This window comes from Cibotium barometz, chromosome 23 (assembly GCF_041138505.1).
Source record: "Cibotium barometz isolate CiBa-2024 chromosome 23, ASM4113850v1, whole genome shotgun sequence".
In the NCBI taxonomy this organism is placed as follows: domain Eukaryota; kingdom Viridiplantae; phylum Streptophyta; class Polypodiopsida; order Cyatheales; family Cibotiaceae; genus Cibotium; species Cibotium barometz.
In genome coordinates this window covers 8,267,088-8,285,576 of record NC_141068.1, presented here as the reverse complement: position 1 = coordinate 8,285,576, position 18,489 = coordinate 8,267,088, and the positions used below count along the sequence as shown (strand labels likewise).

General features: G+C 43.8%; 1 protein-coding gene across 2 annotated transcripts in view; it reads left to right on the top strand.

Moving 5' to 3' along the window:
* The window catches only part of LOC147625585 (DNA-directed RNA polymerases II, IV and V subunit 8B-like), a 57,072-nt gene extending 49,466 nt beyond the window's left edge, over positions 1-7,606 (top strand). For both annotated transcript variants that reach the window (XM_086817101.1, XM_086817102.1), the window contains exons 2-5: positions 5,652-5,764; positions 5,995-6,152; positions 6,466-6,560; positions 7,191-7,606. In XM_086817101.1, coding sequence (XP_086673227.1) covers positions 5,692-5,764; positions 5,995-6,152; positions 6,466-6,560; positions 7,191-7,305 — 441 coding nt within the window. In that variant the 5' untranslated portion in view covers positions 5,652-5,691 and the 3' untranslated portion in view covers positions 7,306-7,606. The remainder of the gene's footprint in view (positions 1-5,651; positions 5,765-5,994; positions 6,153-6,465; positions 6,561-7,190) is intronic.
* The last annotated feature ends 10,883 nt before the right edge of the window (positions 7,607-18,489 follow it).

The window sequence follows — 18,489 nt, the reverse complement described above, 5'->3', positions numbered from 1 at the left end:
CTTTTTAGCAAACTTTTTATGTACTTAGTTTGCTGCATAACAATGCCATCATTTGTATGCATAAAAATTATGCCGAGATAGTAGTGTAAAGGCCCCAAATCTGACATATCAAATTCAGCTTTCAAATCAGCTTTGAAATCTGAAATTTGTGCTTTGCTAGTACCTGTAATGAGCATGTCATCTACATACAAGATGACTATGAGAATATCGGCATCGGTTTTCTTCACATACAATGTGCTTTCAGCTGGACTATTCACATAACCTTGGCTGGTTAGATGAGCATGTATCCTATCATACCAAGCTCTTGGAGCTTGCTTTAACCCATACAATGCTTTGTGTAACCTGCATACTTTATGTTCCTCACCAGGAACTACAAAACCAATGGGCTGATTTACATGTACTTCCTCCTGTAAATCCCCATTTAAGAATGCAGTTTTGATGTCCAATTGATGCACTTTCCATCCTTTATGTGCAGCCAATGCAATCACTGATCTTATTGTGGTCATTCTCGAAGTAGGAGCAAAAGTCTCTTCATAATCTATTCCCTTTTTCTGGGAGTAGCCTTTAGCCACAAGTCTTGCTTTGTACCTGTCAATAGTACCATCAGACTTTCTTTTGACTTTGTACACCCACTTTGTTCCAGTGACATGCTTGCCTTTAGGCAATTCCACAAGATCCCAAGTATTGTTCTTCATGATAGAAGAGATTTCAGCTTGCATAGCTTGCACCCAATGCTCATTCTCATGTGCTTCTTCATAAGACGAAGGCTCTTCTGAATCAAAGAGACCACCCATTGCTAATGCAAACTCCCCACGATGTATATTCAAAGCATGGCTGGAACTAGCCCTTGTTCTACTTGTGAGTGGAGCTGCAAGTTTGCTTCCTTGCAAAGTTTTCAGCAACCATCTTGGCACTGACTTGGCTATGTCTATGGCTGTTTGCTCTTCCCCTGACAAGATCTTCCACTTCTTCCATAGAAGGGGACTGAATGGCTGGCTGTTCCACATGTTCTACATGAGGATTTTCTTGTGTGGGGGCTGGCTGATCTGAATCCCCCCTAATTGCAATGGGTAAAAGTCCATCAAACATGTCCTGTATGCCTGTATCATTACTTTTATACAAGCTGTACATGGGCTGTTCTGAATTTTCAGCAAATACCACATCTCTACTGACAAAAATCCTTTGTGTAGTTGGATTATAAATATGGTATCCTTTGCTCTCATTGCTGTAGCCCACAAAAATGCATTTTATTGCTTTGTCATCTAGCTTTGTTCGGAGTTGTTCTGGCACATGTGCATATGCCAAACACCCAAATGTACGCATATAATCCACTGTTGGCTTTCGGCTATACCAAGCCTCAAATGGTGTTATGGTTTTCAAAGCTTTTGTTGGACACCTCAACACATGAGTTGCACACATTATAGCTTCCATCCAAAATTTGTGAGGCAACTTTTGTGCTTTTCACCATGCATCTTGCCATCTCCATGAGAGATCTATTTTTCCTTTCAGCTACACCATTTTGCTGCGGTGTAGAAGGCACAGTACATTGGTGTTTGATGCCCTTTTAAAGCATATAATCCTTGAATGCATTTGACATGTATTCTCCACCTCTATCTGAGCGGAGTGTTTGGACTTTACATCCACACATATTTTCAGCCATTGCTACAAAGTGTCGAAAGCATGTAAACACATCTGCTTTCGCTTTCAAGGGGTAAGCCCAAGCAAACCTGGAGTAGTTTTCAATGAATGTGACGAAGTAAAGATACCCCCCTATGGATTGTGTCCGCATTGGACCACATACATCACTATGTATGAGCTGTAATTTACTTTCAGCTCTAACAGCTCCATCTTTGGGGAATGGTTTTCGTTGCATCTTTCCCAAAATACTCCCCTCACATACATGTCTTGTTGGAGACTCAAGAGGCGGCATATTATCAACCATATGATGCTTCTGCATAAGCATCAAACTCCGAAAATTTACATGCCCAAAACGAGCATGCCATAGCTCTGCATCATGCATAGCAGGAGTGTGGGCAGCCACTGTATTTGCATCATAATTACACTTGTCATAGCTGTCCAGCTTATACAAGCCTTTGTATCGTGTTCTAGAAGTGACTATTTCATAACCCTTTGATGGGTCTTTTACCAAACACTTCCCATCTTCAAATTTAACCTTTAAACCTTGGTCGTTTATGGCTGAGAGACGGAGAGCAGATTTTTCTTTATCCCTGGAACATACAATACATTTTTCATACAAATATTGGCACCATTGGCTGCAATAAGTATGACATTGCCAATTCCCTTTACTAGATATGTAGTATGATCTGCATATGATACAGTGCGGCCATTTGAAGCATAAACCAAGTGCTGAAATACATCTTTGCATGAAGTGATGTGGCTCGAAGCACCACTATCAAAATACCATGATGCATTCTGTCTGTCAGATGCAATGCAAGACATATCATTGTCTGAAGCACTTGGTGTGCCACTAGTGCATGTGACCAAAAAAGTGTACTCTTCCTGGATTACATTAGCTGATTGCTGTGCTTTGTTATCAGAAGAGTCTGCTACTGCATTGCCTGCGTCTTTCCTTTTCTCTTTTGCTATCCGCTTCCTACATTCACTGATGTAGTGTCCAGGCTTATGGCAGTAGTGACATTTGCCCTTCTTTTTGGGCTTGTTTGCATCCCCTTTGTCAGAATTTTCACCACCAGAAGAGGGCTGTCCATGACCAGCCTTGCTAGATTGTTGTCCCCCATGCTTAAAGCTCTTTGCTTTACCCTTATCCTTGGCTGTAAATGCCTTGTCTTCACCACGGTTGCTCGATAAGTTTGCTCTTGTTTTCTCTTCCTACAAGAGTAAACCCACTAGCTCTTCAAAAGTGACGGGATCACCACCTCCTCTCATTGAGAGGTTGAGAGAAGTGTGAAAGCCCAAGTAGGAAGGTGGTAAAGAATGAAGAGTGTTGGTGACCATCTGTCTGTCTGGGATAACCTCATTAATGTTGAGCAATTGTTCCTGCAAATCTTTCACTTTGGTGAGATGATCTGCCATGGAGTCATCCTCATCCATAGAAAGAAGATCCAGTTGCCTCTTCAAGTAGGCAACTCTTGCCTCGTTGCGTACTTGATACATTGCTTCCAATGTGTCCCATGCAAGCTTCAATGTCTTGCAAGAACGAATGTGTGGAATAATAGTCCTTTTCACTGAAAGGGCTATCAATGACATGGCCTGTGCATCTCTAGAGTCCCATCTCTTCTACTCTTGTGTGGGAGCAGGTTCTACATCAGGAGCTCTTTGAGCACCTCCCCTTTGAGGCGTGGCTGGCTGTATGGTAAGTGGGCGTGTGTCATCACCACACACGATGCCCCAAAGCCCTTTGGCTACCAGCAAATTACGGATCATGAAACTCCAAAGAGGGAGTAGTTAGATCCATCCAACTTGTCCTCCTGGGTGAGCACACCAAATACATCTGTAGCATTTTGTGCCATGTCAACAAAATATACCTGCAAGCAAACCAAACACCAATGTGCACTGCCAGGCAACCAAATGTCCTGTGCAAATGTATGCCTGCAAATCGAAGCAAGTGTAAACTTGCACCAAATTGTCCAATTACACACAATGTGTATACATACGCGACAAATCACAGCTGTAATACCCAATGACATGCTCCAATCTGAAAAGCCCCAATTTTTATGCACTCCAATTGCTTCAATGTGCATTTAATTTGCCAATTTTCACAAAAGCCCCAAATTTTTGCAACTGAAAGAGGCTCAATTTGCTGATTTTGACCTCAATTTTGAAAACCTCCAAATTGCAAGCAAAGCAACATGCCCAATTTTTCAATTTGGCCTCAAATTGAGAAATCCCCCAAATTGCCTGAACCCTTTACCACATGCAACCTTTCTTTGAATCTGACCTGCACTGTAGTGTCTACAAAATTTGCATATTTTTATGTGAACAGAATTCTGTCAAAAGAGTACCTGCAGTACGGATGGCACAAACGTGTAAAGAAGGTGTCAGTCGGGGAGCACACAGTAGCGATGAAGAGTGGCGTAGGCGTACAGGTTGACGTGCACTGCCAGAGTCGACGGGCGTGGAGGCGGCGGCGCACAGAGCCGACGGGGGCAGGCGGAGACGGCCAAGCGGGCGTAGCTGCGCCAAGGACCCGGCGGCGGCGGAGGGCTGCCCACTATCGCAGCCGGCTGGGTGGGGGCGGGGGCGGCTCCCTGCGCAGTAAGAGTGCCGGCGGGGCTGGGCGGAGGCGGAGAGCTGAGCACTGTGGAAGGCGGCGGGCTGGGCGGCGAAAACCAGGAAATGGCCGGAACGTCAGTTCTCGACGGAATTTCGCCGGCGGTACTCCACAGTGAGCTGCAGGCCCTGGACAGAAGCTCTGATACCAATTGTTGGTGTTGGACTCACAACAAACCTGCACATTTGGGTTAGGTGCAGGATAGAGAAGCTCACACACAGAAATGAGAGAGAGAGAGAGAGAGAGCCAAATGTGTGGTATCCACAAAATGCAAGTTAACTCTTGCATGTGTGCCACATCCATATAATATAGAAGTACAAAATATTATAGGTAGAGTGTCCTTTCACACTTGATATCCAAGGGGAAAACCACATGGGAAAAAGTGCCCTTGGTTAAGCCCTGTTCACACATAGCACTACCATAAGTGAGCATATCCCTACAGTGACAAACCCTTCCATAGATGCAACCAAATGTTGGACGTGAGTGGAGCCAGCATATTTTGAGATACTAGTGTTCAAACTTCATGTGGCTGTGTCTTCCAGACCTTGGGGACCTTTTTCAGTTATTTGTGATGCAAATGGAGGTCGGAATGGTATGGTGCTGTAGTAGCATGGCCATCCAATGGCAGGTGAAAGCAAGAAACTCCTGGAGCTGAAACCTGATGTGTGGTATTCTACATATGACCCGTAGTCACTTAGCAGTTGTGCATGCTTTGCTCAAATGGAGACACTATATGGTTGGTATTGATTTTTGGATTTGGACTGACTATTGATTTCATGTATCTTGATTCTTGTGACTCAAATCTTTGGAGGATTTATTGCCTTGACAGTTAAGATGGTTGCACTTTCTTTCATAGTTTGCATAATATACCCGACTACAAGGACACCGGCTGTGATCTGTGTTCTGCTCTCAGCTCTATGAGCTATTTCAAGCACTGTTGCTGCTCCAGTGGCTTTGTCCTGCTCCAGAGGCTTCTAGCTCGTCCAGTTACTGCTCCACCGGCTTCCCCAACTCCAGCTTGATCAATTTCTACTCTCAGCTGTTGCTGCTGTCACTTGGCTCAGCTCCAGCCAAAGGTGCCTCTCCAGCCAGAGGGCTCAACTAGGACTTGGCTGAGACCACTTGAGCCGCCTCACTCAGCTTGTGTCCAGATGAGATCAGCCAAAGAGACGAGGTAGATAGCTCACAGGACTTGACACCCACATAGTCAGACACTAGGGTACTTGCCTAATTGGGTCTCATAGGCCGTATTCAGCCTTAGAAGATAGTACATGCTGCATGCTGATAAGACAAGGGCCAACTGGTGCAATTTATGTGTACTAGTCAAACGTTTTTGTTAATCTACTAACTGCCACACTCAGCATTAACTGCGATTGATTGTTGGTTTTTTTCAATGCAGGGTGTTAAACTGCTAGCTTGATTGCTTACTGGAAACAATCATGGTGGAGTTGCTCTTTGAAGACATCTTTACCATTGTAAGAATGGATCCAGATGGGAAAAAGTTTGACAAAGGTAGTATTTTTCTGAGTGTTAACATGCATGCATACATATATACTTAAAGACATATGTAGTTGAATGCAAACATGTGTGTGTATTGGATGCATGCATGCATGTGTGTACGTATGTACTTATGGATGCATTCTTCTATGTATGTATGCATGTATACTTTGTGATTCAAGTAACGCTCTTTGTCCATTGGCTATATAGCATAGAGGAACTGACAGTGCTGTACGATGTGGCAGTTTCAAGGATTGAGGCACGAAGTGAACAGTTTGACATGCATATGTTACTAGATGTGAATACAGATATCTACCCTTTGCAAGTTGATGACAAGTTTACTATGGCCCTATCAAGCACTCTTAGCCTGGATGGCACTCCTGATGATGCTACCTTTGATCAGGTGAGTTTTGCTTCTAAGAATTAAAAAAGAAGGTTGTCCAATTGGCGAGTCAATTTCACCCAGGCCTAGAGTTTTTTTTAAGGGTAACTACACAACCATCCTTGCTCGTCATGGGGCCCTTCTCGTCATGGGGCCTCATCCATGCTGCTCGTCAGGAATGGATGGGTAATCTTGCCTTTCTTAACTCACTGTGGCTTTGCATGGGTGGGGAATGTTGTGTAACCAGCGGTGGTCTCTTTATTCGAGTTCATGTACGTGAGGCACTGAGACACTACCTCAGATTATACATGTCATGCTTCCTTTTTTTTGGCAGAGTGGAAGAAAATCTCTTGCGGACAAGTACGAATATGTCATGTATGGGAAGCTTTACAAGTTTTCGGACCGAGAGTTGGATGGCGCCGTAAAAATGTATTCTCAATCTTAAGATCTCTAAGGGGTTGCATTGTGAGGTGGTGGTGCTGTGGAAGCAACCATGCCTTCATGCATTTTACCTGTTAGGCTTGTTAAGCACATCCATCGATATGTCTTATTGTGTGTAAGCACGAAGGGATTCCACCAGCTATTACAAGCCACCTGTGTGACAAGCTGGTGCAGACGTGTGCACGTGTGTGCACCCTGCATGTGCGTGGGTGTATTTGTGCATATAATCTGGATTTCATGAGATATGAGCGCACTTGTGTGGTGGCGTGTGTGCATGTGTGGCATCAGGTGTCTACTACTGTGAAAGGGTGTTACCAGCTAATATGAGCCACTCGTGTGTTGGGTTGGTGCAGGCCTGTGTGCATGTGCATGTGTGGCATGTGTGCATGTGCATGTGTGGATCATCTACAAGCAGCTAGTATGAGCCAGCCACTTCTGTGGTGGCTGGTGCCCGTGTGATCTCACCAGATATTATAAGTCGCTTGTGTAGTGGGCTGGTGTGTGCGTGTGTGCGTGTGGGCGTGCAGTGATGGGTTTGGGTTCCTACATGTACCATTGAACGGATATCTACACTTCTTTAATAACTATATGACTTGATACCCTATGCCGCTTGTGCAGAGAGGTTTTTGTATCTTTTGGAGGCCTTTTGATGTTGCTGAAAGGAGATCCCAGCAACCTAGGAAAGTTAATGTTGGATCAAAGGCTCTACCTACTTATGAGGAAGGTAGGCTAGTAAAGGTAATCTCAAGTCCTTTTGTCATGTGAAGCTTGCTTCCTCACTTGGCAAACTAGCATTATGCTGTGTGCAGTCCAAGCTTGTTGAACAACAGAGGCAGAAGGGTCAATGCAATTTAACACAGCTGCTACTGTGTGGCCCTTGTATCTGGGGTCTTAGAAATTCAATTTTGCCCATAGCAAAACATAAACCTTTGACATGAACTAAAAGTTTCTAGCTATATCAAACCTCAGACAAGGTGGTGAAATAATGTTCTCTTTTTTTGTTGGGAGTAATTATATTTTACATTTAGGTGTCAGTGTAGCTTTTTTGTTGTGCTCTGCAAATGGTCAAAGGTCTCGTCACTTTTGTACAAGGATGCTTTAATGTTGGCATTAAAAGCTTTGTTGTTAGTCTGCTTGACTTGCTATCAACAGTGCCTTTCGCGTAGGCCTATTAAATGTTGCACAAGTTCGTTTTTATGCAGTGCCAAAAGCTAGGTGCAGTCCTTTGGGAAAAAAAAAAGCTCGATGAAGTCAGCGTCTTGTGAGTGACACAGATTTGGGGGATTTTTCCTGAGTGCTTTAGAGGCTTGTGTAGGAATAGATCAACAAAATTGTTGTAACATACATAATCATCATGAATTGTGTACCAATTCGTTAGTAGTGTAAGGTGATTAATTTCTATGGGTATATCTTAGTGAAGCTTGCCTTATTTTAAAGGGACCCACCCCTCTTAATCAGGTGGCATGAGTATGATATAAACCTCTCATGTAAGAAAGGGATCTAGCCTCCATACGAAGGAAGGTTTCATGTCTATGCAAGCATCCTAACTACCTTTGAGATGGTGAATGACGTCTATCCAAATGAAGTGAATGATCTCCACCAAGGTGGTAACTGTACCTTCTACGGCTCGGTTACAACACGTATGGTAGATGATGAGCTCCTACCTCTAATCCGTGCAGGTCAATGTGGTTCTAGTAAAGATGATGGTGATGTTGAGATGAAGTGAGTTTCAGGGTGTGACCTTCGCGGGCGGAGCCCCATCTGTGCCTCCATGTTCCAATCAATGGTGCCCTGTAGCAAACTGCTGTCGCCTGGTCTATTATGAACATGTTCAATTCCAAAGGTGGTGTAGGTGGGGCTGTTGGAGGTGGTGGTATCTTTTGTAAGAGGTGAGAAAACTTGCTATTGCTAACTCCTATGTTTAGCAGCCAAAGAAAAAGATAGATCTTTATCGGGTGAAACTATTTTAAAGCCTCTTTCAAAAATCTAAGAGATGAAGGATGAAAAGCCATGTGATTTCTAATGTTGGGCAGCACTCTCAGTCTCATGAAGCTAAATTCTCCCTCCCAATCAAGCATAGTAGGTAAGGAAAGGGTAATGGAGATGCTTTGGGTTGCCATGGGATACCTCTAATGTCGGTGTTTAGCTTGTAGAAGTTGAATACTAGGAGAAGGGGGAGTTGCAATCCTTAGATAGGGGGCTTGGAAACTATTGGTCAATGGTTGGTTTCTTTCGGAGGAGGAATAGATTCTTGGGAGGGGGGAAAGCCACATTGGGAGACTTGTAATACCCAATAAGAATGTTATCTCATGTGAAAGTAATCAAGCTTCACGTTGAAAGGAAGGCCATATGCCTATGTTGCATGATTTTTGAGTCACCTTGTAAGCATTCACATCGGCCTTGGAGCATTGTTCACCCATATGAACACTCTCCTTGCATGAGAGAAGAGGGAGAGAAGAGAAGAGAGGAGATGCAAGGGTCGGTTTGGGAACATGCACTTAGCTAACTCTAAGAGGGTTAACTCCTCGATGTGAAGTTGCTAGGTGCTCACTCCACCATCAATTGTGGCACCCAAGTGGAGCTTTTCATAAGCTAGGTAGAGAGTAATGAGAGAAGGAGCTATCGAAAGCTCAACTCCTATCTTAATGTTTTCATGTGTGCAAGGAGGTAGAAAAAGACAGGTAGGAAAGATAAGAGGATGGAAAGAAGATAGAGAGCATCACCTACAAGCATACACTTACAATCAAGCAAGCAAGCATGCATTAACACACAAGCTCACCATTGTCACCACAAGAGAGCAAGAAAGAAAAAGAAGAAGATTCAAATGTGATAATGGGATTGTGTTCTTTTCATATTTCATTAAGTCACATATATACATGAGTTTCTTTTTTACAATGGTTGATCGACCATTAACAATTAGGGGTCCAAAACTGGTTCTCTAGCTCTATGTATACCTAGGCTTTGTAGCTCATTGTTGGCATTACACATGTCGTAGGCGTAATCATCCCAGTTTTAAATAAGAATGAATTACATAAAGTGTAACCACACTTTGATAAAAAATGGTAGGAGTAATGCTAACCATCATGTTTAACATATCTCCCTCCTTGATTCGGGTCCGTTCTCGGAACCGGCAAGAAAGCTCAGTGGCGGTAGTAGAGGGGAGTAGGTGCAGGCGAAATCGTACCACGATTTGGGGTATTGGGGGGGGGGGGTAGCTTGTCCAGAAGATTGTTTCCATCATGTCTTAAAAAGTTTGGAGGTGCTAGGTTGGCATTCACCGTATGTGCTCGTAGTACCTGAATAGTTGCTCGAGGGTAGGGCCTTTGTTGATATTGAAGGCGAGGCCTTGGGCTCCTTCGTCATAGTGGTGCCATATAGAGAATTATGTCAAGAGGGTGATGATTAGGTTGAAGAAGCGGATGGTGGCGATGATGGTTGGGTCAAGCACTTGCTGATATTTGGTGATTATTCGAGCGATCATGCTTTCTTCAATGTATGTACTGTCAGAAGTGCAGGGGAGGGGGGTGAACCAAGGGAAGTTAAATTGGATTTTAGGGTTCTGCTTCTATTCTTGGTGGAACAGGTCCCATGTCTATTGACGACATATGGGGAGATATGCGGGGTTAATGCGGAGGTGGCGTGGGGTGTTGCAGTGTTTTGCCCAGATGTGGCTTGAGGATGAAGGAGTGCCGCCAGATAGATTGTTCACCCATGAGATTGAACGTGATGGGCTGGGCTTTTGGGTTGGGCCGATGTATCCTCCGCGTTGGCGGTGCGGGTACTTCCCTTTTCAGGCATCCTGTTCTGCGCGTCGATGTAAAGTCCGAGGACATGGATATCCATGCAATCAGTGACTTTCATCAAAGGCGTTAAGTTGGTGGCCAATCAAGATTCAGATTGCCTGTTCCAATTTTGTGCAATCTAAAGAGTCGCGCTAGTTGAGGGGATTGAGTGGAGGATCCACCTCGTCCTTTTCTTGTGGGGGATGGGGAGGAATTTCGTCTTTCTCCAGGGGAATAGGGGTAGGGAGTGCGGAGGATTGGGGTTCCTGGTGAGGATGGGCTTTTGATGTACAGGGTGTGGTGTTGAGTGAGGCAGTAAGGAAGGTAGGTGGGCACGTTGATGAAGAAGGTTGGTCATGGGGGAGTTGCGGCGGTGGGCCCAATCCAAGATAAAGGAAGGAGGCCAAGGTGGTGGCGTTGGAGAAGGAGGTGGCGAGGGTATGTGACGTAGGGTGGCATGTAGTGAAGGAAATAGGGAAAGGGTGGTCGAGGAGGAGGTTGGGTGGGGTGCCGGAGAGGAGTTTGGCGTCGAGGAGGGTGGGGGGCTCGAGTGGATGTTGGTGGCGCTAGTGGGCAGTGGGTTGGGTGGTTGCTAAGAGGAGGAAGCAGGGTGTTGGGGGTGAGGTTGCGGGGCATGTGGGTCACTAGGGGTGGGGGGGTTGTTGCTTTTGTCATCATTGTCATCATTATCATCTTCCATGGGGGCTTTTTGGAGAAGAAGAAGGCCTTGACCTATCAAGCCTCTTTGATGGTGGTGAAGTCTTGGGGTAACGTCACATGTGAGTTGTCAAATTGGATTATGGTGCTGGGTGCATTGATGTCCAATCGGTGGTAGACCCTGCTGGATAGTACAAGGAGGCCTTGGGGGGCGTAGGGTTCGATGGCGTGGACGTGAAGAGCTTTGTAGGCCATGTATATGTCGGGCCATCCTTGCCGTTCCATGTAGGAGAGGGCAGTAAGTGACTTGGAGGAAGCATATGGGTACGGATAGAGGCCAGGGGCACCGTGAGCTCGATGGATGCGTCGATTTCGGTCGCTTGTCCGTGCTCCAGGAGGTGGGCCCAAGTGTAGAGGTTGGTAGTGAGAAAATAGATGGGGAGGGTGAAGAGGATTGAGGGTTTGTCGAAGGAGATTTGGATCTGGAGGAAGAGGGTGACAAGTAGGTTGATGGAGTGGGGAGGGATTTTGGTGATGAGGTAGGAGAGGATAGAGGCAATGAGGGGCTCCTCCAAAAAGATATTGAGTTGGAGAAGGTTGAGATGGAGGGCCCGGAAGTTGAGCCCAAGGATGTTGGCGGGGTTTTGGGGTGGATAGGAGAGCGTGGGAAGCTCGGTGGTGGTATCCATCACTATGTCGACCTTGCGTTCGCATTCGATGGATGCCTGCCTCGGAGCTATTGGTTGCACTTGGCTAGCGTGCTCCTCTGCCGCAGTAGCTGCGCATCCTTTTGCATCATCGTATTCTCCATGACATGCTTGTAGGCCTTGCAGGAGGTGCGGATACGGTCGTGGCTGTCTTGGACAACTTGGGCGATGTTGCACCTATAGATGGTCGAGAGCGTTGAGGGGGGCTTCCGCAAGGCTTCTCTCCCGATCGATCAGCAAGGCCTGCATTTGGGCGTTGGCGTGTAGAGAAGCCTGGAGGTCTTGCTGGCATTGGATAGGATCAGCTTGAGCCAGGAGCATGGCCGACTGTGAGGCCGTGACCTACTTGTGTTGGCACTGCAGATAATCGATCATAGAAGTAAGGAGCTCCCTAGCGAGATTTGAGAAGTCTATCGGGAAATTCAGGAGAGCACACTGGGAGGAGCGGATACCTTTGAAACATTCGGCCTGGAGCTAGTAGAATGTGTCCATGTTATGACGAGACACGCTGGCAAGGGTGAGCGAAGGGGATGACCGCTTGGGGTGTTAGGCGAGGAGTGTAGCAGCGTTTCCTCCAGAAATTGGGAGGTCTTGCGAAGCTCATCAATTCGACGGCCTTCGGTTGTGCCTCTTCTTCTCGAGTGTTGAGGTAGAATTCTTGTAGTAGAAAATCGTATTACCTCATTTATGAAATGGGTGCCATTGTCACTAACAAGCTTTAGAAGGCACCCAGATCGAGTGATTACACTCTTGTAAAGGAATTTGGCTGTAGACATCGACATCGCGTCGGCCTTCCTTGTGGCTCTGGCTTTGACCCATTTTGTGTAGTAGTTCGTTGCCGCTTGATATACCGTGCTTGGGGGTTTTGGGCAGCTCGGCTAATGGCGTCAACGAAATCGATGCTGCATTTCTCGAATGGTTCCAAGAACATTACTGGATAGAGGGGCACCCTGTCCTTATTGTGCAGAATTACGGTCCATTTTGGCATTCATCACATCATTTGACATATTTAGTTGCATCTCCAAACAAGATTAGCCACCATAAGCTTGCTTGAAGAATCTTTCGAATAGTGGTATACGCTGTAAAGTGTCCACATGTAGCCCCGGAGTAGGCTATTTCAAAATAGAGACATATTCATCCTTGCTGCAGACTCCTCGTCTCAGTATTTCGTCTTTTCCTTATTGCCCCGTGATTAATTGATAGGGGGCCACCTTCTTAATAAGGCATCTTGCTTGATCCTTGTTGATTGGCATTTTGGTGGGTAGGCCATTAGTGAGGAAATGTGTAACTTCCTCCCCCCATTCAGGAATCGAACATAGTTAGAATAGGGGAGCATTTGGCAAGTGGTTATCGACTCCCATCGGCGGTTCTCCATTAGGGATGTGCAACATGTGGTCGTTTTGCGTATCGTGAGACGATAAAATTTAACTCTAGAAAAATTAGGAGCCATCTTGTGATTCTACTCGTGGTGCAAGGCTTATTCGCTAGGTAAAGAAGAGCTTGATGGTCTACAAAGAAAACGAGTTTAGTCACCAAAAGATAATGAACTTTTTGACTATAAAGACCATGGCTGACCCTTCTCTTTTTTCTGTGGTGGTGAAATTTCATTTTGATTTATTTAATTGGTGACTTGCAAAGCTAATGGGAAAGTCCTTGTTGTGTTCCGTGGGTTGAGTCAATACACAACCAATTACGAAAGCCAAAGCATCTATATGGACGGGAAATATTATTTCCCGATTGGGGGATCTCAAAAAAGGAGCACTCGCTGCCGCCGATGCTTTCTTGAGGGTATCAAACGTTTGCTGGCACTCCTTTTGTCCATTTGAAAATAATGAGGAGCCCATAAAGGGGACGAGCTATGTTTGCATACATGAAGATAAAACGTTGATAATAACCAACATGTCCCATGAATCCTTGGACTCCGTTAAAGTTGGTAGGGGGTGGCAACTCAAGAATGAGTCACACCTTACTGTCATCTATGGAAATGCCATGTTCTGAGATAATATGTCCCAAGACTACTCTATGCCGGAACTAAAACTGGCATTTCACGGAGTTAAGAGAGATTTTGTAGAGTCGGCAGCTCTCTAGCACTTTTCTCAAACACCATAGATGTGTTTTCTATGTATAATTGACACAAAGATCGTCCATAAAGACTTCAAGGAATTTTCGTAGATACTCCTTGTAGGCTATGCACATTAGGCATTGGAAGGTTCCTAGGGCATTGGTCAAACCGAACGGCATGACACGATATGCATATCTACCTCATTCAGTGGCAAAAGACATTTTATGTTGATCCTTTGGGTCTATTAACACTTGGTTGTAGTCGAAAAACCCGTCAAGGAAGCTGTAGGCCTCCTTTCTTGTTACATGCTCCAACACATGCTCTCTGAAGGGTAACGGATAGTGATCTCGTATCGGGCAGCATTGACCTTTTTGAGGTCCACACACTCACTTCTCTGTTTTTCTTGGGTATTATCACGATGGGTGAGACCCATTTGGTGTGCTCTATTTCCAAGATGAATTTGGCATCTATGAGTCAAACGATCTCTTCTCATGAACCATCTTGGAGTACATAGGATTCATAGGATATGCTCTTTATTGGCCTTGCCCCTTCCACCACGGGGATGGTGTGTTTGACCACGTCAGGAGGTACACCTTTCATATCAGTGTGCTTCCAGGTGAAGCAATCTTGGAATTCAGTGGAGGAGGTCCGTAAGGTCTCCCTCTTCTTCTACAAAGAGGTCTTCTCCATAGAGATAGGTTTTGGATCTTCCCCTAGACCTGCCAGGTTTATATCCTTAATCTTGGACGGACTATCATAAGACGTTCCAGGCTTTCCATCATGGATTCTTTGGGCCTTATCATATTGTACAAAGTGGTCTCCCACCTTGTGGGCTATGAAGCGTTTAGGAACTTGTTTGGTCTCCTCACCTTTAGCGCTTTCCTCATCCATTCTCTTCTTGGCCTCTTGCTCGGCTTGTGCCACCTTTTTGTTTCGTGTCCCGGGGCGAGTGGAGCGACAGAGTTTTCAGGGTTGTGATTGTGAGTCAGGTGACTCTTCCCTTTTAGTGGTTACCTTGTCGGGAAGAATGGGACACTCATCGAGCTCCTTGGTGAGCCATAACATTTTAAGCGCCGCTACACTGGGGAGCCAGCCCTTGGCTTTTTTCATCGTTTTTCTCTGATTTATGCATTACCCATTGCCCATGGTCTTGATTAATGGTTTTCCATGAAAAAGATGCGGATTTGATGGAGATTTGTGTGTGATTTAGTGTAGAATAGCTCTCTTTTTTGTTTTAGAAAAAATGCTATTTTGCTTAATTTTTTGCTTAATTTGTTGTTAATGTTGTTTTTAATCTTCTTAGGGATTGCACATAGAGTGTATTAGGCTTAGTTTGCATCCATTGTATCAAACAATGCAATTTTTAGTAGTTTTTAGCTCTCTTTAGAGTTAAACATAGAACTAGAATCATTAATTTTAGCTCTCTTTAGAGTTAAACATAGAACTAGAATCATTAATTTTAGCTTAATTTGTGTGTTTTTTGTTGGAATTGTATGCATTAGGATGTTAGAAAGTATTAGGAGTAGCTTAATCATTGAAAAAATTTCTCAAAAATATCAAAAAACTTTTGAAAATGACTAATCTTCTGGTTTTTGTCATTAAGGGTGATTAATCTTATTCAAGAGGTAAAAATTTTAGAAAATGTATTATTTGGGATCCAAATTGATCATGGAAGTAGTTGAAATTAGTGTTATTGAGTGTTTTGAGAGCATCTAGATGCATCAAAACACCTAATTACATCAATCTCTTCATCAATTGGAGGAATTTGACTCTCTTTTGTTTAAGTTTGCCTTAAAAGAAGGGACCAAAATTAAGAGTCTAATTAATCTCTAATTATACATTTATTTATACATTAGTTGATACACATGCCTTAGCAATGCCTTGCTCTATCCAATGATGTGCTTAATTGTGTGAATTAAGTAGCGATTAAGAGTTAATTAGAGCTCTTAATTAGTCTAAAAGAGAGAAAGATTAGTGAAAGAATTAATCTTTGATTAATTTTTAATCACTGTTTTACATAACTCTTTAAGGCTAATGAGCATTGAATAAGTAGATGCTCATGAGTTGTCAAATTATCCATTTTGAGAGTCATTTATGAGGGGTGTAAGGGAGTGTCATTTATGAGGGGTGTAAGGGGGTGTAAGGGGGTGTCATAAAAAGGTTGACTTTTTTTTTTCCACTTGCCTTTTTGAGATAATGCCCATATCTCCTTAATTTAAAATTCAAAAAATATTCCCCCCAAATAAGAAAATTTAAATTTTTTCACTAGACTTAAAAAAAAAATCATTTCATGCGTGAACCATTTCTGCACTATCACGGCTTAAGGTCTCACGTCCTAGGGTACCGCACCCAAAATAATAATAATAAAATCGCATAAGCCACGCGGCTCATTTTGTGAACCATTTCTGCACTTTCATGGCTTAAGGTTTCACATCCTAGGATTCTGCGCTAAAAAAAAATCGTGAGTTGCATAGCTCACGTCGTGAACCATTTCTGCACTTTCACGACTTAAGGTCTCACGTCCTAGGGTTTTGCACCAAAAACAATTTGTGTGAACCACGTGGCTCACACCGTGAACCATTTCTACACTTTTACGGCTTAAGGTCTCACGTCCTAGGGTTCCGTGTGCCAAAGAAAATTCGTGTGAGACATGTCTCATGGTTCACGGCTTAAGCATCTCACGGCCTAAGCGTCTCACGGCCTAAGCATATCATGGCCTAAGGGTCTCACACCTTAAGACCTCATGTAAATAAAATAAAAAAATTGATAAAATCCGTGAAGTCATCTTCTCGCCATGAACTGCATCCTGCTAGTTCAGGACGTGAAAGGGGGTTTGTCGGCAAAAAAAGACTCTGGAAAACACCTCTGTTCGGAGGCCGGCATCTCCTAAACCATGAATCCAATGAACGTGCTCTAGCGCTCATCGAAAAGCTGACATCGAGCTCTTCGAATTTGGTCCTAACTGTCCGAAGGTAAAATCAAACATTTTGGCCTTTGACTAGCATCCACAAAATTCGACCCGAAAAGCGAGGCAAAAAACAACTTGAAAGCTTTGAAATTCATCAAAAACATCGCGAATGACTGTGAATCATATTCAAGATACTTTTTGAGGGTCTAAACAACAAAATCATGAAAGACTCAGACAGACAAAGTTGTAGTACTCCAGAAATACTACAACTCTCTCATACAGAGTTTTTTCAAATTCCTTTTAGAACACCTTGAAAATCGGGCTGCGAAACAGGGAAAAAATTCTCAAAATTTTTTTTCATCTTCAAATAGTGATGGAAAATAGGTTTTAGGACCTCCTCTTTCATCTGGAAAGCTACTAGCATGCACCGCTTCCGAAAAAATATATCTAAGGTCGTTCACGTCATGCGTGTAGCACCTAAGCTAATTAGGACAAACGGACATGTTTGACCCAACAAAGAGTACGCCATGCCTCTCCTGAGGCTGTAACGGGCTGTGAGAAAATATAAAAAGCAAAAAAAAAAAACACGTGTGCTTGCTCATTAAGGAGAAATTGACAACATCAGACATGGCAACGATAGAGGGACTACATGGGCCAACACTCTCACTGAACCCAATGGTTGACATCTTCAAGCCATTGAGATCCATGCCGCAAATGCACCTCCCAATACCATTCGCCATGCCAATAACAAGAGTGTCATCGGGTTTTCCACCCCCTGTCACTTTAATCCTACTGGGCTTTGTTGGTCCTTTACCTAACATTTCCACAAATTCTATAAGTACCAACCTTGAATGTCCACATCTTGGACATATTGACTAGTCTAGGAAGGGAGGTTGCCCAAGGACTAAGTGAGTACCAACAACAGCACTCACATACGGCCTCAGTGACTCATACAAAAACACAGCCGTACAATTTCCAAAATCATGGGCAAATACGACGCAACAAGTGATTCTATTCAATTCATAAAAATGTTTGAACAGCGATGTGAAGCCTTTGGAAATCCAAACTGCCTCTTCAAGGTATATGCGTTGAACCTATGCTTAGTGGAAAAAGCTAGTCGATGGTTCATCACATTGATGTCGGTGATTAAGAAGAACTTTAGAACCTTGAAGTCAACCTTTGTCCATAGCTTTTTAAGACAAGGTGATCGATGGAGTGAAACAATAGAACTCTATTCAATTGAGCATAAACCAAATGAATCCATTAGAGACTTTATCCTTCATATAAAACTCTTGGACTCATGATGTGAGTCATGGAAAAAACTAAATGATACTCAATTGAAGAGATGTTTCATGATGGACTTGAAGAATAACAGCTTACACAACTTGATCATTGTATCCAATCCAGAAACATTTGATCAATGTTGTAAAGAAGCAATACGTTTAGATGACAACATGATGCAAGATGACCATGATACGAGATGTGCCTCATCTAAACCAAGTGCAGCAATGGCTAAAGAAAAAATGATCTTAGAATTACCATTCCCTGAATTCTATGCAGCCTTGCTTAAAATCTCACAACCAACATCTCTAAGAGAGAATGAGATCCTTTAAAATCAACCATCCTTAATGCCTCTCCAAGGGACGGGAGAAATGCCTTGTGTTCAGTGCAATCACTATAATCATCTCAATCCCCCATTGTGCATACAAGGCACCTATCTTTCTGTATTGCATACTTGTAAAACCTTTGGTCATGACATGACTCAATGTCCCAGTACATCTACAATTAACTCACAAGCCAC